A 27383-nucleotide genomic window follows, 5' to 3' on the forward strand; every position below is an offset into this window, starting at 1 on the left:
GTAAGACTTTCTAATGATTAATTATCAAAAGCAAGACTTTCAATTAAATTAGAAAATTCCAAGAATGGCTTCAATACACATTTATTTAAAGTGAGACATCTGCAGAACAAATAATTCTTAAATTGTGATTCAGGTTGAAACAATTTCATAAGAATATGCTGAGACCAGGCACATCCACAGATCTCAACCACAAGATCACTTCTTTGCCCATTCTTCTTTCTCTTTTCTTTCCCGAATAACTTCTTTCAGATAGGGTTTAAGGTAGAATTTGTCCTAAAGAATGAAGAAAAATAATGGTCTTAAACCTCAAATTCATTATAAAGAACTTTTTTGCTTATAGCATAAGAAAATATAATCTGAAACTTCTAGGAACTATGTGCTTTTTAACTGTAAAACCTCACAAAGATCACGCAGTGAGGAAGTTAGGAGTACCAGGGGGAAAAAAAACAATGCCTATAAGTTTTCCAGGTTTCAACGATATCCATGCCAGGAACTAGAAGATCACTCAGGGGTCTTGATATAACTAAAACTGTTTGCATTAGAGAAGGAACTGAAGTAGGGGGGAACAAAGCCTCAAGACAAAACAAACAAACAAACAAACAAACAAACAAACAAAAAAAAACCCTGGAATCTAGCCCAGGCCTTCCATACTAAAGACTAGCTTAGTGGTTTTCAAAGTCATTTCAGCTCACCTCACTCGGCTGCTGAAATGCTACTTATGTAGGGTGAGTTGGAGAACACTAAAGCACTGTACAAATGAGTGTTTCTCCTGTCTCTGACTGCATGCTGAGTGATAAACACTGTTAGACAAAGCAAACCTGCTCTACCTCCTCATATTTTGTCCACTGCTCCTTAGGCAAGATCTGATGCCGCATGCTCAGGTCCAGGGCTCTCTTAATTCGAAACATTCTGTCATTATAAAGATGCTCAGGAAGCCTTCTTATGGCTTCTTTCACATCTTCAGTCTCATGTAGTGTATCATCTCGCATTAAACCTGTGATAGAAATAGAAAAAGCAGATTAAACAGCTATCTCCATTTTTTTAAAAGTGATTTTTAAAAAGTCTCATTATGTAGTCCTAACTGGCCTTGAACTCAGAGAATAACTTGTTTCTCTGACCTCAGTCTCATATTAGCCTTGAAATAACCATCTTCTTGCTTCTGTCTCTCTATTGCAAATTATAGGCATATACCTAGTAGTTTTTTCATGTATGTGTGTGCATGCGCATACCTGTCCCTCCACATACATGTAGAGGTCAAAGGGTAAACTTAAGGTGTTGGTTCTTGTCTCTCCACCTTGCAAGAGCTAGCCCACCAGCTTCTAGAGATTCATGTCTCTGCCTCCAAACTTCCCAGACTGGCACACTGGGATTATAGCTTCTTGTGCTACTGTTTCAACTTTTTTTTTAATGTTTATTTATTTATTGTATAAACAGTATTCTGACTGCATGTCTGCCTGCAGGCCAGAAGAGGGCACCAGATCTCATTATGAATGGTTATGAGCCACCATGTGGTTGCTGGGAATTGAACTCAGGACCTCTGGAAGAGTAATTAGTGTTCTTAACCTCTGAACCATCTCTCCAGTCACCCTGTTTCAACTTTTATGTGGGTTCTGAACTCAGGTCATTACCATCTCCTCCACCCAGGATTTTTCTTTCCTAAAGAGCAAAATATCTTTATGATTTAAAACTCAAGACTTGACTGAAAAAGCACCAAATCACTATATAAGATGGAAACCAAAAGAATTTCAGACCTGAGTTATTTCTTGAAGGAATATCTGGGCCTTTAAAACCACTATCGTAAAATTCCTATTTCATATGACCCAGTTCAGAAAATATTTAAAATGTGTATTTTGCCATTGAAAACACAAGTAGACCACATCTCTTCTGAGATGAAGAAGATATTAAATAACTAGGACCAGTGAGATGGTTAGGCAGGTGAAGGTTTTTACTGAACAAGCCTAATGACCCAAGTTGGATCCCTAGACCCCATGGAGGAAGGAAAGAACTGTATCCTAGAAGTCCTCCTCTGATGTCCACAGGCACACCTGGTATAATAAATTCTTTAAAGTCATAAAGAACTTAAAATTATACTAAAGACCCCTAAGATCTGCCGATGCTTCCATTCAGCTTCTAGACCACAAAGTGAAGATCAGAGCAAATTAGATAGCTCTTAGAAAGCTCACAAAACATATAAAGATGTGAAAGAAAAGAAGCATTTAGAATTTTAGCCCTCTCTTCAAAAGATGAAAAACTCAAAATAGTTTAATTTTAAATTTGATACACACAAAAACAAAATAAAACATCTTTTTAGAACTATAAGAATTTTTAAAAAAGCACAGCATTCAGGAACAAGGGGACCACAGAAAACAGAAACTCACCCAGTTTGTTGAATCCAGCAGCATTATAATACCATTTTCGAAAACCATCCAGCCACTTGCTTGATGCTGCAACTATAATCACCACACTGTTAGTTGCTATACTTACAAATGAATACATCAATAACCAAAGAACTCTCATACTCTTATAAACCTAAGAAAGAATATTCCTTTGCATAATTTCACTTACGACATCATGGGAGAAAACCGTGAGCTCAAAATTAAAGGTGCCTAATATCCACAGAAATACTTCCTAACACTTTGGGTTCTCAAAGTTCAAAGGCCCTCTGCATTGACCTGCTACTATCAGAACTGAGAGGACAAGGGACAGGAAAGAGACCTGGAACATCGAATCATTTGTAGTCGCAAAAACAAATTTTTCTTTTTAAAGGGGGTGAAGCTATGAGAATTCAGGTTAGGTGGCAGGTCTGTCCTAGTCTCAAAAACTTTTAGTCTACATAATTTCATTTGGCCATCACTTTAAAAATATAATTACTGGAAAAACTTTTACAACATCAGTTAATCATTTAAAAATCAATAGTAAAAAAAAAAGCCCATTTTCCTCCTCCCAAACAGTTAACTGAACACAAATAAGGAGGAATACTCCACGTTAAAATTTATTGTAACAGAGCATGTATGTAACACTTCAGCACTTGGGAAGCTGAGGTAGTTTAAGATCGTAAATTCCAGATCTTGTACACAAAGAAAAACTAAAATATGGACTGGGAATGTAGCTCAGCCTTGGAGCTCAAGCCTAGCAAGCAAAATAACCCATGCAAAAACAACTCATTATTCTTTGGGGAACAAGGCTGAGCCTGATGAATAAGTAACCTCAAAGAGGTCTAGGAAGCAGGACAGTGTCTGACAAGATGGCATCTTTCACTGGCTTGAAATTTGCCAAATAACTAGCCAATCAGAGCCCGAGATCCACCTGTCTCCACCTTGCCAGCACTAAGATTAAACACATAACAGGCAGGTCTCACCAAGTAACTGGCAGGTCTGGAACTCAGGCTTTATTGAAAAACAAACAAACAACATGGGTTCTGGAAACTGAATTCAGGCATGTGCTTGCACTGCAAGGCAAGCATTTTATCAACTGAGTTCTCTTCTCATGGTCTAAACTTTCTTTTAAAATTGTCGCTAGGGCTAGTTTCTTACCAAAGAAGAAAAGCAAGTTCTCAATTAGCTCCTTCTGACTTTGTACACCTTATTATATGGCTTCCTCCAACCTCAGAAATTAAAATAAAATTGTTTCTAAGGGAAAATTAAAACAGTTAAGGGCGAATCACTCAGTTGGTATAGCATGTACCACAAAGTCCTGCCTTCCAGCAGGACATAAAATGGGTGTGGTGGTGTATTCCAGCAATTCCAGCATTTTTAGGGAAGCAGAAGGATCAGAACTTCAAGGTCATCCTTCAGTACACAGTGAATTCAAGACTGGCTCAAAAAATTCAAACATAAAATTTAAAGAATTAAAAATAAATCTAAAAACAAACACACAGGAGCTAAACTGTAAACATAGCAGTAATTATAATAACGATTAAATTTAACACTTATAATGTGCCAGGCACTACTCTGCTCAGCATTTCCACATTAGCTAGGTTAAAAGCATGTTGCAGAAAAGGAAGCAGGCTCACGGAAGGGAATCAATCTGATCTATATTGAAATCAGGTCTCTAGTATTAAACAGGAACACCGGTACAGAATACCTTAAATTTAGTACCATTCTTTAAATTTTTGTCAAGTGGGTGACCTTCACAATTTCTAGGGACTGTGAGAAGGGTACTAGTTTTGTTTTTTAAAAGCTATTCCAACTTAAAGCACCAGAGGGCAAAGAGTGAATTAGTTAAATATTCTGGCATTCTATCCCACAAATTCGTTCTAAGCCTACAGGAAAAAGAAAAAAAAAAAAAAAAAAAAGGTCGTTCCAGCTCTGCATCCCATGTTCCAGATACACCTCGCTAAAGCTATAAACCTATCTAATCTTCCTCTAATTTTGACAAAAGTTCCTGGGGACTAGTTCAGAGAGCTATTTGCTCCGATCAATGTCACCAGCATGAAAAAGGTAGGATTTCTAGTGCAGAGGACCGTGTCTGTCTCCAAGGGCTCCCTCAGTCCACAGCGGCAGACTTCCACTCACCTCCTCACTTCCCCAAGCTGTCCTAAGGCCGAGGGGAAGGAGTCCGGACCGGCTGTCCAGCCATGGAGGGCTCCTTCCGCAGAGGTCCCGTTCCAGACCTCAGGCTGGCCAGGCCTGGCTCAGCAAAACCTGAGCTGGAGCTGGACTGGGACGCCACGTCCCTTACCCTCAAAGTGACTAATTTGTTAGAGCAGAAGGGGAGCAAGATGCTAGGACTGAAAACCGCCCCGCGACATCCACTAGGGAAAACCAGTCACTTACCAGCAGGTCTGCCCGCCATGATGACCTGAGATCGAAGCGCTGCCTTCTGGGTAAGTCCTAGAGGACACCCGGGGCTCTAGCGCAGGCGTCAGGCAAACCTTGGGGACGGGGGAGGGGAGAGAGGGCTCGTGCGCAGGCGTCGTGCTTACTTTCGGGTGTGTGGCGAGAAGCAGGAGCGGGGAGGGGCGGGGAGGGGCGGGCGCCCGAGCAGGCGCAGCTCTGACGGCCCACGGAAGGCTTAGGTGACTGAGTGAAGTCCCTACTTTGGGCTGATGATTTTGCGCTCTCTGTTTCAAGAAACTTTTTTTTCTTTGATACAATGGGAAAAACAGTGACTGAGATATTAGGAGACGATGTTATTCAAGGTTTTGTTACAGGAAGGTACTTTTACGATATTAATAAAAGAGATGGGTAATGTGGTAGATGGTTTTCAGGCACACAGTCCTCAGTATGGAAGGACTCCTTTGATGCCCGAATTCCTTATGTCAAATGGTGCGGTGTTTTAATACAATCCACATACATCTCCTGCATTCTTTAAATCACCTTTAGATTACCTTTAAAACAGGATATAAAATGCTGTCACGCTGCATTATTTTGGGAATAGCACAGGAAAATGTACATACATGTTCAATACACAAATATCCCTCCCCAATCTGAATCCATAGATTTGGGCTCTTCAGGTACAGAAATGTGTCTGTATTCACACACTTCAGTATTGGAGAGAGAAGCTGAGTCTCAGGAAGTTTAGACAACATAAATGATCATAACCAAAGACAATGAATTCAATGAACTGGGATGAATCTACTTTTTTTTTTTTTTTCTAGAATTGAGAAATCCATGTTCAAATACAGGCTTCTTTATTTCTAGGATCATATGCTGCGCAACTAATCCCAGAAAACTAAACCTCTAGGCTTCACTTTCTCCACCTAAGGATCCATATCAAACCATTTTAGTAGAAAGTTAGGTCAGATAAGTTTTAAAAACATTAACTTTAAAGCAGGAGCACATGCCTATGATCCTAGAATTCAGTAAGCTGAGGCAGGAGGATCACTGCAAGTTCTAGGTTGTAGTTGTCTACATACTGAATTTGACTCCATTCTGGATCAATCACCACCCACTCACCTAAAACAATATATATATTATATATACATATATATATATATATATATATATTACGCCTAAGATATATTTAGGGGGTTGGGGAAATGGTTTAGTGGATACAAACACTTGCTGCTCTTCCAGAGAACCTGGGTTTAGATTCCAGCATCAATGTCAGGCAGCTCATCACCATCTGTAACTCTTAGCTTTAGGAGATCTGATGTCCTCTGCTGGCTTCTGTATGTATGAACATACATTCACACATATATACATGCAAATTACTATAATAAATCTTAATATTTTTTAAAAAATTTTATTTCTTTCCTCCTGGCATAGAGATTACATTACTTTGACTATTTAAATTTTAGACACATATATGTGATCCTTTGGTGCCCCCCACCTCCACAAAAAAAGCAAGTTTTAAAGAGTAATCTTTAACATTTCTTTTCCTTTTAGAAGACTGGTGACACCCCAGTCATAATGAAGACATCTAGGATGCATCAATCTGTTCCATTAAACCACTTGTAATCTCAAGATAGATATGCTCAAGAAACAGATAATTATGGTTTTAAATTGCTTAAAATTTTAGGATTGTCCATTACAGCAGCACAACTAACCTATTCTTTGTATGCCTCCGTGTATATGTTTGTGTGTCAATATGTGTGCATGTATGTGTGCAAGTGTATGCATGCCAGAGGCCTAAGCTGAATGTCTTTCTCAACCACTCTTCACCTTTGCTTAGTTAGGATCTCTCATTGAATTTGGAGCTCACCAATTTGGACAAGACTAGCTGGCCAGCAAGCCTGAGGGAGCTTTCTGCTTCCATCTCCCCAGCACTGAGATTATACGTGCACTGGAGGCCTCAGTTATTACATGGATTCTGGGGATTAAACTGAAGTCCTCGTGTGTGAGCAGCACTTGGCTGACTAAGCTATTGCCTTAGTCCCAAGCTAACCTATAGTGATACTGAGTGGATTGCTCACAAAGGTGAATTGTCATTCTTAGACATAGACTGTTTCTTTGCTTATTCATTTCACACATTTATGTCACATTAACCAATGTATTTTAGGACACTAAATATCAAGTTAATAAGTAATAGGAAAGACACTATATCTGGCCCTGAGCAATCATCAACTTAGTTACTTTACTCATAGTAGTCGTTCAGGATATCTGATACAACACAGAACTCTGGTATACAATAAACCACATTCTAATTTAGTGGTTTAAAACACATTAATTCTCAATTTTGACTTGGCTGGGTATTTCTGCAAAGACTGGAATACTCACTACCACCACTTTATTAGACCAGCATAACTACTTAACTACATTCTAAATCTTATCCTTATACCCAGAGATAAATGCAGCTACTACCTTCATCAAAAAAAAGCCTCTCTTTATAGTAAATGGAGACCATCACAGAAAACCACAACTGGATACAATGCGGGAGTCAACAGATTGTGGAAAGATCAGCCTCAATGGATACATCTACAACACAGCTCCTGTGCCTGTGGCTCAGAGAAGATAGAGGAAAAGGAGACAGAAAAGTTTAAGCGTCAGTACACTAAGAAGTCTGCTGTAAAACAATCTCTCCTAGAAACGGCAGCATAAACGACTGGAATGAATGGCAGTATCAATGGATATGCCAACATGGGAGGGGGAAACTTTCGAGGGGTCCCATCCTTAGACAAATAATTATAGGTAACTAATGACTCTGGGATTAGCCTCTGTATTGATTAGTGTAGTGGTTTAAGTATTAGTTACCAGGGTGTGGCACTATTTGAGAAGGATTAGGAGGTGTGAATGTTTTGGAGGAAGTCTGTCACCAAGAGTAGGCTTTGATCCATGCCAGGCGCAATCTCTTCCTCTCTGCCTATCAATCAGGATGTAGAGGTCTCAGCTATTTTCTGCCTGGGTACGGCCATGCTCCTTGCCATGATGATAAGGACTAACCTTTGAAACTGTAAACCACCACCCAATGAAATGCTTTGTTTTATAAAAGTTGCCTTGGTCCTGGTGTCTCTTTACAGCAACAGAAAAATGACTAATGCAGTTGGCCAATGCAGAATGATGAGCCCTGAAACCATATACACAAAAGCAATAAGACTCAGAAGACTGTGCTTATATATTTGTGCATGCACATATATACATGTATATATGCACTTAGCAGTAATAAAAAGAAGTTATCAAATTGAGGGAGGGTATGAAAAGGGTGGGAGAAAGGGTACCTGAAAGAGTCTGGAGGGAGGAAAGGGAACAGGAAAGTGATGTAATTCTTCTAATAAAATAAATAATAAATACAAAAAGCCAACCAAACCAAACAAGTACCAAAAATCAGAATTATGAAAAAAAATGTTTTCAATATTGAAACCTGAGACATTTATTTTTTAAAATACAGTGATTTATTCATGTATACATTTAGTTTACAAGAATATATTTAACTTTTAATCAAAAACTAAAGTGTTTTTAAGAATTTCTCAAAATCATTTACTGAAGTTTTGGCAATCTCTTTGCAGAATACTTCATCAGGAATAGATACGACCTTGTCCAAAGAGACATAGTTAGGTTTTGTTGGATCATACTGTGCTTTTCCCAAGTAGACAAGAAACAAATGTCTTTCTTTAATTTTAAATATTCTTGTATTAAATACCTGGAAAAGAAAGAAATTTACAATAAAAAGCTGAAATACTAACAAATTTTCTTGGTTACCTACTTTAATAAGTTAGTTACAATGACTGTATGTTCAATAAATATGATTAATGCTATAGGATTTAAGTTATATGGTTTCTGCTCAGAATTATAGTTAAAGAGGCTAAGGGAGTAGATCGATTTAAAGATAAATGTGTAGGATGGGAGAGGGTCTGAGTTTGATTCCCAGCACACACGTATTATTAGGTAAGAAATTAGGAGTTGAGTATAGTGATGCCCACCTGCAATCACAGCACTTGGTAAGCTAAGCTAAAGCAGGAGAGCATCAGAAGAGCAAATCCTCAGGCTTCACCCCAAAACCACCTCATCTGTAACTTGGGAATGATGCCCAGAAATCTGTTTTAACAAGTTTTTTAGAACCAACATTAGAGAGCAAGATCTCTGTCAGCAAAAGGGAATTGTCTCTTTTTTTGATCTTTAAATTCTGTTACCCCCCCCCCCCGAATCAAAATAAAATGAGGCTGCCCCTTTGGGAGGTGAAGAGGGGAAGCATGCCTCTTCCTGTTAAAATGCCCAAGGACTAAGGAAAGCACAGCCATTTGACAAAGGAATCGTGAGACAGCTAAGTGCCTAAAGCCTGCTGCTACAGAGGTGAAGGGAGGACAAGAGAAGGGCTCACACTGGAGTGACAGTCTGCAGCATAAGGAGCTGGGGCTCCTGAAGGGGTGGTCTCAAGCACGTTCTTGGCTGTGGGACACTCCATGGGGAACATACTTTTAGATTTCTTTCCCAGTGTACCAAGTGATAATTGTGCACAAGGAGAGACATGAAGAAAAACAAGTGTTGAAAATTAACTTGAGAACAGTGACCACAGAAAGACCACATATGCTGCTATGATGTGACATTGGTATGCTTCTAGAATAAAACATCCCTTTGTGTATCTGCAGTGATGGTCATGAGGTTCACAGAAAAAGAACCATGAGATGGAATAACACATAGAAAAAGGAGACCGGTATGGACTGGCACAAGCCATCAGTGGATTTGCAGACAGGTGCTGGACTAGAAGCCCCCGTGTGAAGTTATGGAGAAGAGTCATAAGAAAAAACAGACTTGACTGCAAAGAGATGAGAGGAAATGAACAACTACCAAGACAGGCAGACTCCTACACTCAAGACACACCTACAGCCTACACAGCCTTCAAAACCCACTACAGGTTTTGGTGAGACAGTGATTCCTGGGCCAGTGGTGGACAGGAATCTCACATTGTCCCTTTGTTTTCCTTTTTTTGTCAAATAGGGTTGATTTCTGGAAGAGTAACTATAAAGAGTCCATACACACAAAGCAGTATGAACTCAATAGGTATTATTTCTATGGTTTTTTCTCTCCTATTTACTGAATTAATTGCCCATTGAGCCCTCTACTACTGGGTAAGCTTATTTTAAATCTCTGCCTCTCATACAAGCCACATATGATTGAGTTCTTTAGTCTTAGTGCTCACACACATTCTAGCCCAGGGCAGATGGTCCATTCTGTAATGAATGACTGGACCCCACTTGTGGGATGATCTTTTTGTACACTGTAAAGATATGTTTCTAGCTAACGTAACTTTTGATTGATTTAATAAAGAGCTGAATACCCAAAAGCTAGTCAGGAGAGAATAGGCAGGGCTTCTGGGGAGAGAGAGGAACTGGGGAAGAGAGAGAAGCAGAGATGAGAGGCCAGTGAGATGTAGAACAAGTTGGGTGTACAGAATGGGGGATAAGTAAAAGCCATGTGGCAGAACATAGATTAATAAAAATAGGTTAATTTAAGTTATAAGAACTAGTTGGGAAGAAGCCTAAGCTACTAAAGGCCAAGCTTTCATAATTAATAATAAGTCTCTGTCAATATCAGGGAGTTGGTGGCCCCAAGGAAAGTCTAATGAGAAAGATAGTTACACCTACTGGGTAGGACAAGGTCAGGTTTCCATATAACCCACTCTCAATAATCTATTGCCCCAGGAGACAAGAAACTGTCACTGCTTTTTCATAGATTACTTATAATTATTCCATAAGCTGGAGTCAAACAATTCTAGGCCTCCTATACTTTTTTATAATGTGCCAGCATCATCCTATATTAAGGGCTATTCAGATGGGCAAATAAACATCCCTCTATGTGAAGGAAGTGGACTAAATACAATCTAGTTCTGAGAGTTATTAAGGTCATATATCTTTTCACATCTCTATATCATGAACAAATAAAACAATATTTTTTAAATTTAATGGAGAAAAGTCCAAGAGACTATGCTTGAGTTTTCTCCTGATTCCAACAGGCGAAGGGAAGAGTAGGTAAAAGTTACAAGGGAAGAGACAAATCGAGTCTTCTTAGGAGCCCAGCAGCTGCGAACTTGCTACAAATAAATACACCGCACCACACCTGAAGACTGAGTGCAGAACAAGGGCAGCTGTCTGAGAGAGCTGGGAGATATGTTACCTGCGGGAACTTGACAATGATGTGGTGGGGAATATTCATCACGTTGTGTACATAATCAAAAGTTTCCGTAAGTTTCCTTTTGTTTGCAGTTAGCATCTTTGGGACTCTGGTGACCATATGCTGAATTTCATTATGTTTAAAACCAAGTTCAAGGCGATAAACCTACAAGAAAGTAAATTCTTAGAGTCATGAGAAGAAATAGTCTTTTGGTACTATGCTGTAGTGCAAACTGATTCTTCTAAAGTTAAAATAATGACCTTTTAAAATTTGGGGGCATTTGTATCACTGCCCTTTATGGGATTATAGCTCACTGGTTGGGGTCACCCAAATTTCAAACCCCTCACCCAAGCAAAAGCTCCTCTACATTGATGGTCATGAGGTCCATATAAAAAGAAACGTAAGATGGAATAACACATAAAGAAAAAAGGCCCGTATGGACTGGCACAAGCCATCAGTGTTAGGTTTTTAGACAAGGTGCTGGACTAGAAGCCCCCGTGTGAAGTTATGGAGAAGAGTCATAAGAAAAAACAGACTTGACTGCAAAGAGATGAGAGGAAACGAACAACTACCAAGACAGGCAGACTCCTACCCTCAAGACACACCTACAGCCTACACAGCCCTCAAAACCCACTACAGGTTTTGGTGAGACAGTGATTCCTGGGCCAGTGGTGGACAGGAATCTCACGTTGTCCATTTGCACTCTGGTATGCGGAGACTCTCTGCAATCTTGAAAGATAACATGTTATTTGAAACTGAGGTACACTGGAGGCTTGACTTTGGGGAACAACAGTGAGACAGTGATCCAATCTGAAACAGCCTCAGTGTGAGTGAAAGCCAGCCTACAAACCACAATCCCAGAGAACCTGACAACAATGCAGACACTAAGAGAGACTTACATAGATCTCATCTATATGGGAAGTAGAAAGTAGAAAAAGACTAGATCTCCTGAGTAAATTGGGACCTTGGGGGAGGATTAAAGGAGAAGGGGAAAGGCAGGGAGGGAAGCAGAGAAAAAGACAGAGCTCGATAAATATCAATAAGACAAAACAAAACAAAACAAAACAGGAATGTAAAGAAATTAGCTTCTCATAGCTTGAAGATATGTTACCTTCATATTTTCTTTCACAGGCTCCAGACTTCCTGTCAGTAGCCTTGGAAGACGAACAACCAGATCTCTAGTCTACAGTTAAAACATAGTAATTATCATCACTATACATGAATATTTAACTAGTTTTGAAAACTAAGACATTACAAGGAATGCCAAGCTAAAATTTAAAATATGACCCCATCAAAGAAATGACAAAAAGTTTGGAAATATGTATCAACCTAACATTATTTGATGAGAAATCTAACATGGAATCAGAATTTAAGAAGCTATTGATGGTATACTATAAAGTGATGGAGCCTCCTTTTTAATCTATCAAGCTAACACATTTTTGTACAGAAAGTATAATGCATTTATAGGATCTGTGTAGGTCAGACACTTAGAAACATGACATTTAAAGGTTACTAAAAGAGAAAATACATTTCCTCTATCTATCTATCTATCTATCTATCTATCTATCTATCTATCTATCTATCTATCCATCCATTTATTTACCTTCTTCACACTCAGTTCAAGCTCTTTCTGAAAAAACCCCAGTCTGTTATCCAGTCTTTCCACGGAGAAGCTCAACAGAAATGGTGCATTTCTGACCATCCGCGCAATATCTGTCTTACTGAAATGTTTTGACTGTAGATAAGCTACTCTGGAGAAATAATAATAAAAAACATATGCATGATAAACATTTCCTATAAAAATAAATTTATTATGCTAATTTCTAAGGTTATATCTAAACTTGTTTTGAGACCTTGAGTACAAACAGGAGTACTGTACATAATTTCTACCCCACTTCTCCTGCGTCCCGTCCTCATCTCTTTTTAATGATTTTTACATATATATATACTCACACATATGTATATATAAATAGAAACTTCTGAGTCTACTCAGCGCAAAATTTTTTTTTTAAGGACCCTATAACTTCTCATAAAAAAAGATCAATAAAAGTACTCTGTAAGCTGTGTGGTGGTGGTACACTCCTTTATCCCAGTAGAGACAGGTGGATCTCTGAGTTTGAGGCCAGCCTAGTCTACAGAGCAAGTTCCAGGACAGTCAGGGCTACACAGAGAAGCCCTGTCTCTAAAACCACCTTCTCCCCAATAAAACCCTCTGTAATATCCCAAATATGGACACATTTTCAAGAAAAGCACTGACAATTTTTTATTAGTTTCCATTTACTTTAAATCAGAAAATAATTCTAATATGCTTCAGGTAGATCTTTAAATTAAACAAACCATTATTATATGTCTATGATGGGGGAGGGGCGCATACACATGCCTTGGGGCACAAGTGGAAGTCAGAGGGCAATCTTAGGGGTTGGCCTTAGCCTTCCACCTTATTTTGAGACAGGGTCTCCCATTGCTCACAGCCACATAAGCCAGGTTAGCTATGGTGTGAGCTCCAGAAGATTCTATTTTCTGACTCCCACCACCAAAAGCTGGCTGAGATTACAGATATGTGGCAAAGCACCTGGCTTTTTGTGGATTCTGGCTCTCACACTTGGATGGCAAACACTTTATCCACTGAGCCATCTATTTCCAGCCAAAATTTTTGGCTTTGAGACAGAGTCTTATTACTTAGCCCAGGTTAGCCTTGATCTTTTCATTTTCTGGGCTTAGTTTCCCAAGTGCTGGGATTACAAGCATGCATTACATGCCTCACACAAAACAATATATATTTATATAAACTACATACAGTTGATTCATTTGGAAATTCTACAAAGGACCTGCAATTTTATACACTAAATTATTTTCACTGAAAAGAAAATAAGTACATAAAATTGGTGCTATTATGGATAGTGTAGAAAATAAGCCTGCTATATCTAGCAAAGCCAAAAATCAAGTTTTAATTAAATATTTTATATCCCTGCCTACTCAGTAGAAACTTACTGTTTATCATTCATATTTTTGAGTATACAGAGATGAAATACTACAAAAATTCAAATAAACATTTCTCTACCCAGTCAGGAACATGTGACAGGCAACTTGAGCAAGAAACTTGCTTCCTTAACACAGGTTTCTTTCACAGAATTAAATGTAGGGAGATGCTTTATACAGTAAGCAGTCAAGATTCTGGAATTTGGCCATCTTGGTTGGAATACTAGCTCTGCCATCTATACTATGTGTGTAATCTTGGGAAAATTACTTAAACTTTCTATACCTCATGTAATAATTATGTGAAACCTCTCAAGTGATTCCCACTGCCTGATATTCATGCTTTCCTGGAATAAATCTGGAGCAATGAGGCAAACCGACTTTTGAATGGTGAAGGAATCTATACCTGAAGACAGGATGCTCAGTGTGAAGTTCTTAGAACCACCCTTTGCCTGTGCCACGTGAAAGTTTGTATCACAGGAGCCGTTAAGTCCCATAACAAGAAAGCATCAGTCTTTTAAGTCTGATGCCTAGTCCAGGGCCTTAACTATGTAAGATGTTTAATGTAAGAAATGCAGATGTTTTGAGTTTCATTTTTTTCTCACCTCACAGAAAAGGAATTAGTTTATTATTAACTCAAGAAACTACCAAACCCTTACCGGCTCAATCTCAATGTGGAGAACCGCCTAGAGCACTTGTTTTCAACCTGTGAGTGGAAACCCCTTTAGGGGAGGGTTAATCGACCCTTTCACAGGGGTGGCATATCAGATGCTTACATTCCAAATCATAACAGTAGCACAATTATAGTTAGGAAGTAGTAATGAAAATAATTTTATGGTTGGGATGACCACAGCATGAGGAACTGTACTAAATGGTCAAGGCATTAGGAAGGTTGAAAACCACTGATCTACAGGGATTGTTACTGAGCAGCAAGAGGAGATAAGTGTGATCTTGGCAGGACCAGAGGAAAATTACCCTAGGCAGAGACTGAGAGAAATGTCCAACTGAGGTGGAACTGAGGGGTCCTGGCATTTCACTGGGGTGAATGCCAACAGTTATGAGTGATAGTTGTGATTTGGGTAATAAGGCAAACAGAATAGTATTTCCACTCAATGTGTCTCAGAATACATTACATGATGAAGTCAGAATTAACTTAAGAACAGGGCCATGTTCTGAGTGGTATTATGTATATTTATGTGTAATACATCAACAACTTACAGTAAATGTTTTCACAGATTAATAACTCTCTATGAATGAAGTGCAAAACTGTTTATAAATGCTCTAACAGTCATCAACTAGTCTTGGCTATCAACCTGACTACACCTGGAATCAACTAATCCCAAGTTGCTGGGTATACCTATAAGGGATTTTTCTTTTTCTTCTTCTTCTTCTTGTTCTTCTTCTTTTTTTTTTTTTTAAGATTTATTTATTATATATACAGTGTTCTGCCTCCATATATGCCTGCATGCCAGAAGAGGGCACCAGATCTCATTATAGATGGTTGAGCCACCACGTGGTGTAGGTAAAGGACTGCTCATTCGTTTCCAGGATGCCCAGACCCCAAATAATCAAACAGCACCTACATTACTTACAATACTGTTTGGCCAATAGCTTAAGCAAATTTCTAACTAGTTCTTACATCTTAAATTAACCGTTCTATTATTTTATATTTTACCATGAGGCTCATGATTTACCGGTACCAGTGTCTGTCTCCTCTGGTGGCTACATGGTTTCTCACTGACCCCACCTACGTTTTCCTCTATTTCTGCATGTCTAGTTCATACAGCACACCATTAAGTAGTCCAGGCAAGAGCATTTTCTTGCCCAAATGGCTAGCCAGCTCCATAAGAAGCCTTTTCAATGCCAACAGGAGCAGATGTGTCTCATTGTCATGAAAAGTCATAAGTTCTTAAAACATTTAAAATGTCATATTCTTTAGGTCTTTGAAAAATTGAAAGATTATTTATCTAACTGAAATATATTTCTATATATCAAGAAAACCTAACTGACATGACTACAAGTCTGACTATATAACCTGTATTTCTTAATTATATGTCACATTTTAAATGAGCTGCACAAACACAATACCTTAATCAAGAGCAGAAATATACACACACACACACACACATACATATATATAAAACAAAATTGATCTTAAATTTGTATCAATAGACCAAGATCCATACCAATGCATTGTATTTATCTCTAGAGCATATCCTCCTTTAAATGTAAATAAACATTTATAAACAATATTTGGGAATTTGGGTGGAGTTCAACTTATGGAAATGTTTTAACTTTTATTAAATTACATAATATAATATATTAAATTAAATTATATTATATTATAAACAAATTGCTCAAAGAATACTAAATGTCTGCTATCAAAAATTAGAAATGCTAGGTATGACAGCACACATCTATAACTCCAGTACTTAGAAGGCCAAAGTAGGAGGGTTATGAGTTCAAGGTCAGTCAGGGGTACATAATGAGACCATGTCTCCAAACAAGAAAAAGTAAAGAAAACAATCACAACAGCCACAATCTATGAACTTGTAAGTGTACTTAGATAATTTATTATTTGTTAGTAGAGATTTTAGAGAGACATTTCCAGGTTCTGAAGAGAAGTATTTCAATACTAATTCATTAATACGTTAAAAAGAAAAACAACTGACAGTTGACAAAACAACTATTTTACTCTATTTGCATTAAAAGTGCATAACTGAAAGAACCACTCATAGTCACTCAATAGATCCTTGAATAGCAGACTAAAAAAATTCTCAAACATACATGAGTAATTCTTCCATAAGCACTTCCTAGGTTATGTGGAAATCATTTCAAACTTTACCTTGTCTTAAGATTTTCAAGATCTTCAGAGAAAATAGCATAATTTTTTGTCAGGAATGGTCCCAGGTGGCTATCTTCTAAACCCAAATCTTTAAGAAATAGGAGTATTTGCTTAATGTCTTTTTTAAAATCCAGTCTTAGAAGGAAGTTGGCTACATCAATATGTCTTTCTATCTTTGACAAATCCACTCCTGTAACAAATGGAAAGGATTGGTTTAAAGTCAATTTCTTATTCAGTCATTAATTTCATAAGGAAAAATTACTGACGACGAATAATCTATTTAAGGGAAAAATGACAAATGGAAACAAAGTATTTTTAAATGAAACTGGTTGTAGGGGGCTGGAGAGATGGCTCAGAGGTTAAGAGCATTGCCTGCTCTTCCAAAGGTCCTGAGTTCAATTCCCAGCAACCACATGGTGGCTCACAANATCCAATAAAACAAACAAAAAAATGGAGTACAGACCTAAACAGAGAACTCTCAACAAAGGAATCTAAAATGGCTGAAAGAGGGGGCTGGAGAGATGGCTCAGAGGTTAAGAACATTGCCTGATCTTCCAAAGGTCCTGAGTTCAATTCCCAGCAACCACATGGTGGCTCACAACCATCTGTAATGAGGTCTGGTGCCCTCTTCTGGCATGCAGGCATACACACAGACAGAATATTGTATACATAATAAATAAATAAAAATTAAAAAAAAGAAACTGGTTGTAGAAATAGATTAAAATTAATTATAATGTTTATGTCCAAGGTCAACATAGAGGTAAATTTTCCCCAAAGAGAAAGTCACTAAATCACTCAGCTTCTTGGGAGGCTAAGTCAGGAGAATCGTAAGTTTGAGGCCTGCTTGGGTTACACAGTGAGCTCATGGTCAATGGTGAAACTTGAAGAGAATACTTTAAAGTACAAAAATAAAATAAAATCTACAAAGGCTAGAGAGATAGTTCAGTGATATAGTGCTTGCTTAGTATACATAAGACCACAAGGTCAATCCTCAATATGACAAAATAAAACCCATTTCCTAAAATGATTTTAGAGGCACCTTCATACAAAGCAATGAAATAACATTGTCCCCAAGTAGCATCCACAATCAAAAATATCATCATATTCCCTCACCTAATTTAGAAACACATGTAATTCCAAATCTAAATTTCTTGCTATGAGTATGTGCACACCCACCCACACCACACACCAAACACAGACCAGAAGCAGACCCAGAATGAACATAAGCAATTTATCACACACTAGTGATGGCATTTTAATTCAATAAGAAAGATAATACTAGTCATTAAAGTACAATGAGATCACTAGTTACACTAAAATGTTTCTGTGTCTTATTTGCAGATTGATTGATAATCTAAATATATGCTAGTTCTACACACAGAAAACAAAGAACATAAGCAAATATTAATTATGGAAAAACAAAAGAGTCCATGGCTAGCTTTCCACTTACATTATAAGAGAAAGGTTTGGAAAGCTACCCAATAAACTGATAATAGTGTTTATACTTGGGAGCAAGGGTACCTCTTGGAATAGCTGAACTTCTATCAACTACATATAATTCTTTTGTAACTTAAAAAAATCACACAAAATCAAGTCTAATCAATGATGAATGAATAAAAAAAGGAGATGGAAGCCAGTTTCAAAAATCTGTGATAAATGGGGAAACAAAGCTTTAAAAGTAACTTGAACTCCAAGTGATTTTACACATGTTGGAGGGCCTTGCGCAGTTTGAGTTGTCACACCCGGGCTGTGAGGAAATGGAAACCTGCTTTTAGTAGTAGTGGGAGTGCAGAATCCCATCAGGAGCGCTTAAGTCCTCAGCTCACTCAGAATTCTACTAAAATGAAAAGCTGGACACTGCCTATTGTGGACCAGACACTTCTGCTAAGCACTGGGATGAAAATGAGCAATACATGCTCTAAAAGATGTGGACATTGCATCTCTTACTGTCACATATATTTAGTCATCAGTCAGATCTGGAAAGAAGAAACATTATCCTACAGAGCTCAAACACAAAGAAATATAATACAGTGGCATGAGCAGAGTAAATGGACACACAACGTCTATCTAGCAGTGAGATAAGGAGGCCAAGCCTTTTCCAGAGCACAGAGGGAACTGTAAGCTATTAGTGAAGTGTTGCAAGACAGAAGCTGTTGCAATGGGATGAACAGTTAAAGGACCTGAAGAAGAGTGACCTGACCTGACCTTCTGGCCTTTATGTTGCTCTGGCAGTAGTTGCCTAGAAGTCAGCTGGCATAGGAGCCCTGTGCACAGGACTGGCCTCCTAGGATCTTGAACAAGCAGAGAAAGGAGGAAAACAAACAGAAGAGTACTACGGCTTTACCACTAAAAATACTGACAAGCAACAATGGATCCTCCAAGTTACTGCCATTTACAGTTACTTCTAAGACATGCTACTGAGCTTATTAGCATATACAAAAAGAATGACTGAAACATATCTGAAAGCTCTAAATATACTGCAAATTATTTATAGGTCTGGACCATGGTGATCCTTCATCACCCTGAGTACCTGCGGTAGGCTAGGGAAGCTGTTCTGGAAGAAAAGGTAACTTACTCTCCTGCACACTCATAGCAGGTGTCAGATGTCATCTCTCCCCTTGAACTTACTTCAGAACATCTTTTAAGCTGTGAACATTCCAAAATTCAATAGATATTTTAGGTCTATCTACATCTTTCTGTGGATATTTAAAACATACTTAGTACATCACAGATTTCCAGAACTTACTAAGTATGGGAACTTTGTACCCTCCCACCAACATCTTCCGATCCCAAATCACCATTCTTCTCTTTCTCTGATTCTACTGAGACATGTCTGTGCAAGTCCTCCAAGTCCTCCAAGTCTTGTTGGAAATGACGGTACATCACTGTCTGCTATTGATGACCAGTATTCCATCGTGTATTTGTGCAACGCATTTTTTTTAACAATTCAGTAATTTATGGATACGTAGGTTAATAAAAGAGGCTTTAATTGTAGTTCTAATTTTGGACTTCTCATTTTACTTCCATCTTCATCTTCCAGTTCTTCTCAAATAGGTATTTGTTATCCTGACTGGCCTAGAACTCACTATGTAGACCAGGCTAGCCTTGATCTCAGAGATCCACCTACCTCTTGCTTCACAAAGAGATTCCAAGCCTAGCCTCACATGAAGCTTTTTGAGAACATAGATTCCTTGGGTACCTACATATTTGGGTAACATATGGTGAACTAGGTCCTAAACAGGAGTGAAACATTACCATATTTTGTCATTAGTACAGGTATAAAAGCAGGCAAAGTGGAACTCAGAAGGGTCACTCAGATAATAGGGCTAGAGAACACATCTCAGAAGCTATTTGAACTTGAGATAAGTCAACTAAAGGAGTGATGTAGGCAAGAGGAGAGGCTGACAAGATGAGCAGGAGGAAAGCAGGGAAAACTTCGAAAGCTTCCAAGATCTGAAGCCAGGCTAGAGAGATGACTCAGAGGTTAAGAGAACTGACTGCTATTTCAGAGGTCCTGAGTTCAATTCCCAGCAACCACATGATGATTCACACCCATCTATAATGAGATCTGGTACATAATAAATAAATTAAAAAGAAAAATAAAATTTAAAAAAAGATTTGAAGCAGTTAACCAGTGCTTTCAATTAGCAATTTAGAAGGAACACTAACACCATAGAGATTTTTCAGGGTCAAAATAGCTGAATAGGAAGTTATCAAGTTAGGGTCTGTGAGTTTGGCTCAGTAGGTATAGTGCTTGCCTTATAAACATGAGGACTTGAGTTTGCTCTCCAGAAGCCATGTTAGCCATGTTAAAAAAAAAAAAAAAAAGTCTGGCAGGGTACTGTGCACTTTTAATTCCAGCACTGGGTAAATAGAGACAGACAAATCCCTGAGGCTCATTGGCCAGTCAGTTCAGCCTATTTGCAAGTCCAGACCAAGGAAAGAAGCTGCCCTAAATCAAAACAAAACAAAAGGAATCAATCAAAAGAAAATAAAAACTATCTTTTGGCCACATGTATACACACACACACACACACACACACACACACACACACACACAAACTCACACATAGGATTATCAAGGTAGGTAAGTGACAAATGAGTCCTAAAGAAGTGGTAACTACAGAATAAGAGCAAACTTAAGAGAGAGAGAATATGGAGGATAAGGTTCTAAAAAGATGTTAAGGAGGGAGAGAGAAAAGAAAGAAACAAGGACAACCCCCAAGAGTCTCCTACATTGGCGCAGGTATTTTTTTTTTTCACTTTTCTGATAAACAAAACAGCTCTCCAAGATATGGTGAATAAGAAACAAAAAGGGAGCTTCTTTGGTGAAACAAGATTTATCTATATCCCCCAAACACAACATATGAAAACAGAATTATCAAAATAAGACACAGAAAGGCCCACAAATAAGAATTCTAATGGAAGATGCCAGTATGTGAAACACTAAAAGTTTTAGAATTTGTACTTTTTGGATTTTGGATGATCAATTGGTAAAGTCTATGCAGATATTCCAAAAAGTATGAAAAAGCCTCAAATTTCAAACACTCTCGGTTCTTGACATTTTGGGTAAGGAATACTTGTGGTTGTTTGAATGAAAATGATCCCATTGACTGATAGGGAGTGGCACTATTAGGAGGCATGGCCCTGGAGTAGTGTGGCCTTGTTGAAGGAAGTGAATCCCTAGCAGTGAACTTTGAGGTTTGACGTTGAAGCCAGGCCTTGTGTGACTCTTCCTGATGCCTGCAGATTCATGCAGTGCTCTCAGCTCCTCTCCAGCACCATGTCTGCCTGCATGCCACTATGCTTCCAGTCCCCCCTAATTAAATGTCTTCCTCTATAAGTATTGCAGTGGTTATGGTGTCTCTTCACAGCAACAGAAACCCTAAGACAATACTCAACATCCATTAAACAACAACAACCAGAAATTGGAGACTTTAGACAATAAGAGGTCCAAGTAAAAACATGATACTATATATGGCTATATGTGGAAACATTGGTTCCTCAATCTCTTAAATATCCAGTTCCTCTCAACTCCTTAGGGTCATTACTGAGAAATCAATAAATCAAACCAGACCCAAGGAAAACAGATTCAACAAGGTTGCTACATTTCAGACAGGACCAAAAGAAAGTGTGCAATGAATAGCTCTAGCTGCCTTTAATTCAAGGATAACCTACTAGCCAGCATATTAAGAAAGTTATGGTACAGGCTGAAAGAACAATCCAGATGAGGGCAGTAGGCTCCAGGAGGAAGGTCAGGGGAAAACAATGCAGAAAATAGTTCACCATGGGTCAACAAACTAACACATGACAGGCTGACTGGTAGGTTAGAAACTTACCAAGCTGCACTAGCTGCTGCAGAGTCTCGGAATGATCTACGTAGTCTCCAAGTGTGAAGGAGGATAAGGGCAACAGAGGGTGTGCAACAATCTGAATAGCCTCCTCCTCTGAAATTGGTTGTATCGGAGACAGCGAAGGTAAGTCATCCAATTCTTTGCAGCAAGTCATGAGGAAAGAGAGAAGCCAGTCAGCTGTCATGTACATACGGAACATTCCATAGGGGCTACAGAAATGGTTCAGTGGTCAAGAGTACATACTGCTCTTGCAGTTTGGATCCCTACATCAGAAAGCTCCCAATCTTATAACTCCAATACCATCTTGTGGGCTTCATGGACATCTATACTCATATGTGCACACACATACACATATGCATAATTAAAAATAAAATTCACCTTAAAAAAGAAAACAACCCCAAATCTACTTCTATAAATATTCTATCTTCCCTAGTTTGTGTCTTTCATTGGTTAAGTACTGAGATCATTTCAGAATTAGGTGTTTATGAAGTGCAAGCTTAAAATGATGGTCCATACCTATAATCCCAGCATTCCACTGGGCATGCTAAGACAGGAGAATTATAGCAAGTCTGAAGCCAGAATGGCCTAAGAGTGGTGACCCCCATGTCACAAAGGTCCAAAAATATCTTAAGATTTAAGAGTACCCAAAGAGACCAACTATTCTCCCTTCAAGGTATGAAGTTTGTTAGTAAAGTTCAAGACATTCAATCTATTTTTGAGACAGTGAACACAACCCAGGCAATCATCCTGCCTCATCTTCTTAAATGCTAGGATTACAGGTAAGAGTCATCGTCTCTGGGTAAGACACAAAACTATTTCTCTTCATTTTTCATCAACATGTAAGAATGTTAAAAAGATCTACTGCTCTTCAACAATATTTTGAGAGACATGGCTTGTGAACTAGGCCAAAAGTATGGCTTTTTTTAATACCCCAAATTCACATTCTAAAGTTATGCTATTCTGAATTTATTCATTTTGATCCAGTGCCCTCCTCTCTAAATTCTCTTAAAAGAATGTCTATGTTCTATCATCTGCAAACCTTTGCCAGTCCTCTAATTTGCCCTGATATGGATTCTTTGCTATTGTTTTAATATGATTTCGTATGAAAGAAATTTGAAGCTGTGACTTTAAGGAATCCAGACTATGATCTCTTACTGTTTTACTCTCTTAACTATCCTCACTTTTTTCACAGCCAGCTTCTCTTCCTTGCCTCCCCTTTTAAATTCATTCACATTCTACTAATGGAACATATTTTACCTGTGGCATAATAATATATTCCTGTATCAAGAGGCATGTAGAGGGGAGGGTTGACTATAAAGCAATTCAAGGGAAACCTGAAGTGTAAACTCTCTGTTCCCACTTGGTAACTATTATACAATACATATGTCAAACATATATACATATAAATATATAAATAATTAAAAATAAATATAATTATAAATATATGTCAAAACTGTATACTCCAAAGATAAATATCAATTAAACCCTAATAAGTCTAACAAATGCCAAAAAGACATGCCAAAAAGACACTTTTCAAGAGAAGCTATAAAATCAAATATTTAAAAAGCAAATGTTTTACATATTTAGCTACAAAAAAACACAAATTAACCTGGGAACTTACTAAAATAACAGTTTAATAAAACTAAATGAATAGAACCAATACTGTTCCTTTTCCTGCCTGGTATGAAACAGGACATGGAATGGACGAGTATTGTCTAAATATGTAGTGATGTATGATACTGTTTGTGTTATGACAAATAAAGCTTGCCCTGAGATCAGAGGATGGAGCTAGCCACTAGTTAACAATAGAAGCCTGGCGGTGATGGCTCCACCTTTAATCACAGCAGTAGGGAGGTGGAGAGAGAAAGTGACTGTGGGGCTGGACTGAAGGAGACAGGTAGGAAGCACTACTGGCTGCTTCTCTGATCATCTAGGTTTTTACCCTGATATCTGACTCCTGGCTTTTTATTGATTAAGATTAATTAGATAAATGCTTCAATGTAGCATGATCAAAACAACCCCTGAAAAGGGGACTCTTCTCAGTGTTCAGAATTACCTTCAAGAAACAGCTCAGATTCAAGGCTGGGTATCCTCTCCGGCTTTTCACTCACTGAAGGGAGCAGAGTGTTTTGCTCAGAACTGTTCTCTTGCCTATTGGAGTTGGCAGTCTGGAAACTATTCCACAAGGAGGATGTCTTGTAAGTCTTAATTCCCCAGAGGCGAAAGCAATTGTCAGAGGACAACAGAGCCTGAGACGAAAAGCCATTTGACAATGTTTTTCCTGGTCTTGTAGAGCGTTTTGTGATCTGCGCAGCTTTAATGAAATTACTCAATTTAATTGAGTTGAACCATCTGGGTATCTGCTCAGCTAACAGGGCCATTTTTTTTCTCTGTCTACAAAGGAAAAACACAACCATCAAAAGAAGATAGATTAACTCACTCAAATGTTTAAACCAGTAGTGAAACAGCAAATAAATAATAATAAATTTCTTCCTAAAATAAAAGATTTAAACAAATATGTCCAGGGTAGTCAAATGTTTCTTATATATGAAAAGCCACAAACAAAGGCAGTCTTAGCTACCAACCAAAACAGGAACTTCAGAACTGGAAAAATAAAGATAGGCCTTACAATTTAAAAACAAGACAAAGAATGACTTTAAACCAAAAAAGTCTGTAATTGCTCAAATTACAAAAGATCTAAACCAACTATTAATTTTATCTTCAAAAGGAAAGAATAACAGTAATGCAATAAAATGTTCTTAGAACTTGGTTTGAAATGTGTTTAGGAAATATATTTTGATTATAATGCTGAGTTACTAAAATGTATTTTATGCCTATAAATTAGTCAAAAGTTAAAAAAAAGAAACCCACTGTTTTAAATGATTCATAAATGTTATAATTGTCTGTTCATTGTATCTCATTCCAGACTACAAAGCAATGTCTCATGTTTTAAATTGGTATGTACTTTTAAGTCTCTTACATAAAATACTATGTATTTAATCCAACGCTGCTTTACCTGTTGAGAGCCAGTACAGTCAAGCTCAGACTCAGCTATCCAGTCAGATTCTATACTGTAGTTATAACTCACCTATACCAGGCAAACAGCCTTCATCTACTCGGGGGCTCCCTTCCTGGGACCCGGCTGCCTTAGTGGCCTGCCGTGGTCTTGAAACCTGCTTCCTGCCGCCACTCAGGGACCTGCAGCGTTTTTATTTAAACCTTAACACAGACAGACAAAAAAATGTTAATTATCAATTAACTCTTGCTTATGCCTTTGTATTTTGTTTTTCTACACAGTGGAATTCAGCTTGTTTTAGGCCCTGAATCAAGGGTCTAGTCTCACAAACACTTGCGGGTCTAACACTTGAAGGTCTGTAGTTTGGGGATGTTGACTAAGAGCAAATCTCTTTCTTTCTTAAGTGACCTGAGGAAGGGTGTGCTTGAAATAACCTTGTGGGATAGGTAACTTTTGTTAAATTTTAGGAACTTCCAAACCTGTCAAAATTTCCCTCAAACTTCTTATGTTCTCCATAATAGTGACATCAAAGTGGTAACCCAGTTATGTCACCTAAACAAGACCAAACTTTTAGTGAAGCTTCCACATAGCGAGACTGGTCCTATCCACAAATGGTCAAGGACAGGTATGAACAATGTGGCTCAACACAAAATCATAATCTTTCTTAAAACATTTTCCCCATGGTGGTTGTAACTTTTTTGTTTGTTTTTTGTTTTTCAAGACAAGGTTTCTCTTTGCTCTGTGGACCAGGCTAACTTTGAACTCACTGAGATCTGCCAGCCTCTGCCTCCCAAGTGTTGGGATTAAAGGCGTGCACCACCACCGCCTGGTGACAACTAGGTTCTTGACGTGAACTCGCGGAGATGTCAAGGCTGGACATGCTATTCTAGCTCATGGTGATGGAGGCTCAAAAACGCCACATAATGCTTTTATGTGTGCTGTGCTGGTGAAAATTTATCCTGGGCTACATTCTCAGCTCCAACATATGTTTTTATAAAGGTGGGGAACACAACAGAACGATTTGTATAAGCACTTTGTGATACTTCCAAACCAATTCCCAGAGTCTGTCCGGAAACCTTCCTACATCTAGTGGGCTCACTGTTAAATTCTTTTTCCACTCAAAGATCTGAGTGCTAAACATTCATTTTTACCCTCTACTTTTACTTGCAACTACACTCCCCTCACAAAACCGCTTCAAAGTCTAAGCCATCAGAACAACCCCACTATGCAGAAGGAAAAAGCTCGGCCCCCTCCCTGAACCCACCTTCCCAGGAACTCTCCTGCACCAAGTTAGGACCTCGAACCTCAGGGGGTTCGGGTTTGTTTTGTGGGAGCGATTACAGGACAAGTGCAGACACACACAGCTCTCAGAAACGAGTAAAGATTTGCACTCGTGTACAATGCCCTGCGGTGTGCCCATTAGGAAGATTTAAGAAGAAACAAGAATTCTTAACATCTCTCAAGCTGTACCCTGCACTATTTTGTTAGGAACATGAAAAAGAGCGTGAACAGATTTTTCTAGGTTCAATATCTCTGCTTTTTAACTAACCCTGGCACTCCGGAGATGAAAGGCACACTTCGTAATAAAGGGCCTCTAGGCAGCGCAGCCTCCCTCCCTAAGGTCATTTAACCAACATTTAACCGTGCGTAGTGTAGGATGCCTTAGAGTCCCTAACAGAACTTCGGCAGGCAGCAGCGACACTCTCGGGCCCCCTTCTAGTGCTGATAAACAAGCCCGGCAGCTTTGCCACCTACAGAACGAGCCCGGACCCCCTCTCCGGGTCACTGAGAACCTACCAGCCCTCGAGAGGCTTCCAGTTGCTGCTCTTGCTGAGTGCAGGCAGATCGGGCTCCAATACCGCCAGACCTCCTGCTCTCCCAATTCACCTGGGCCAGGTCCGCGGAGGCGCAGATCGAGCCCGGCTGCACTGCCGGGTCGCCCAGCAAACCAGCCAGCGATTCGCGGTGCGGGCGCCGCGCCGCCACTTACGTGAGTTGCGCTCCTCGTGGGCGAGACCATCGGCGGCGGATTGGGAGGGGGAGTCGGTGGACAGAGCCTGCCGGAGTCTTGAAGGCCCTGCTACCGATCAACACGTTCCCCAATTCACTGACTCCACGGCTCTGCGGGGGAGGGTTAGGGTTAGGGTGAGCTCTCCGTGATGTCTCCCTGCCAGGGCCCGCCTCCTCGCGGTCCCCCCCAGCCC

General features: G+C 38.9%; 2 protein-coding genes and 1 pseudogene across 3 annotated transcripts; 1 reads left to right on the forward strand and 2 right to left on the reverse strand.

The window, feature by feature from the left end:
* The window catches only part of LOC126513887 (POU domain, class 5, transcription factor 1-like), a 467898-nt pseudogene that overhangs the window by 11431 nt on the left and 429084 nt on the right, over window positions 1-27383 (forward strand).
* Uqcrb (ubiquinol-cytochrome c reductase binding protein) lies at window positions 66-4908 on the reverse strand. The gene is made up of 4 exons (XM_050162524.1): window positions 4776-4908; window positions 2379-2450; window positions 828-994; window positions 66-273 (listed from the first exon to the last, which is right to left on the reverse strand). The coding sequence occupies exons 1-4, from the start codon at window positions 4792-4794 to the stop codon at window positions 196-198; spliced, it is 336 nt and encodes a 111-aa protein (XP_050018481.1). The 5' UTR covers window positions 4795-4908; the 3' UTR covers window positions 66-195.
* Mterf3 (mitochondrial transcription termination factor 3) lies at window positions 8241-27169 on the reverse strand. 2 transcript variants are annotated; one of them, XM_050162438.1, is made up of 9 exons: window positions 26977-27168; window positions 25252-25382; window positions 24220-24557; window positions 22149-22301; window positions 16810-16999; window positions 12592-12739; window positions 12100-12171; window positions 10992-11153; window positions 8241-8520 (listed from the first exon to the last, which is right to left on the reverse strand). In XM_050162438.1, the coding sequence occupies exons 3-9, from the start codon at window positions 24542-24544 to the stop codon at window positions 8326-8328; spliced, it is 1245 nt and encodes a 414-aa protein (XP_050018395.1). In that variant the 5' UTR covers window positions 24545-24557; window positions 25252-25382; window positions 26977-27168; the 3' UTR covers window positions 8241-8325. The 2 variants fall into 2 exon arrangements, with proteins under 2 accessions (XP_050018395.1, XP_050018403.1); XM_050162446.1 differs by lacking the exon at window positions 25252-25382 and having other exon boundaries at window positions 26977-27169.

Source organism: Alexandromys fortis, unplaced genomic scaffold (assembly GCF_014885135.2).
Source record: "Alexandromys fortis isolate MF-2015 unplaced genomic scaffold, M_Fortis_MF-2015_v1.1 scaffold_17, whole genome shotgun sequence".
NCBI classification, from domain to species: domain Eukaryota; kingdom Metazoa; phylum Chordata; class Mammalia; order Rodentia; family Cricetidae; genus Alexandromys; species Alexandromys fortis.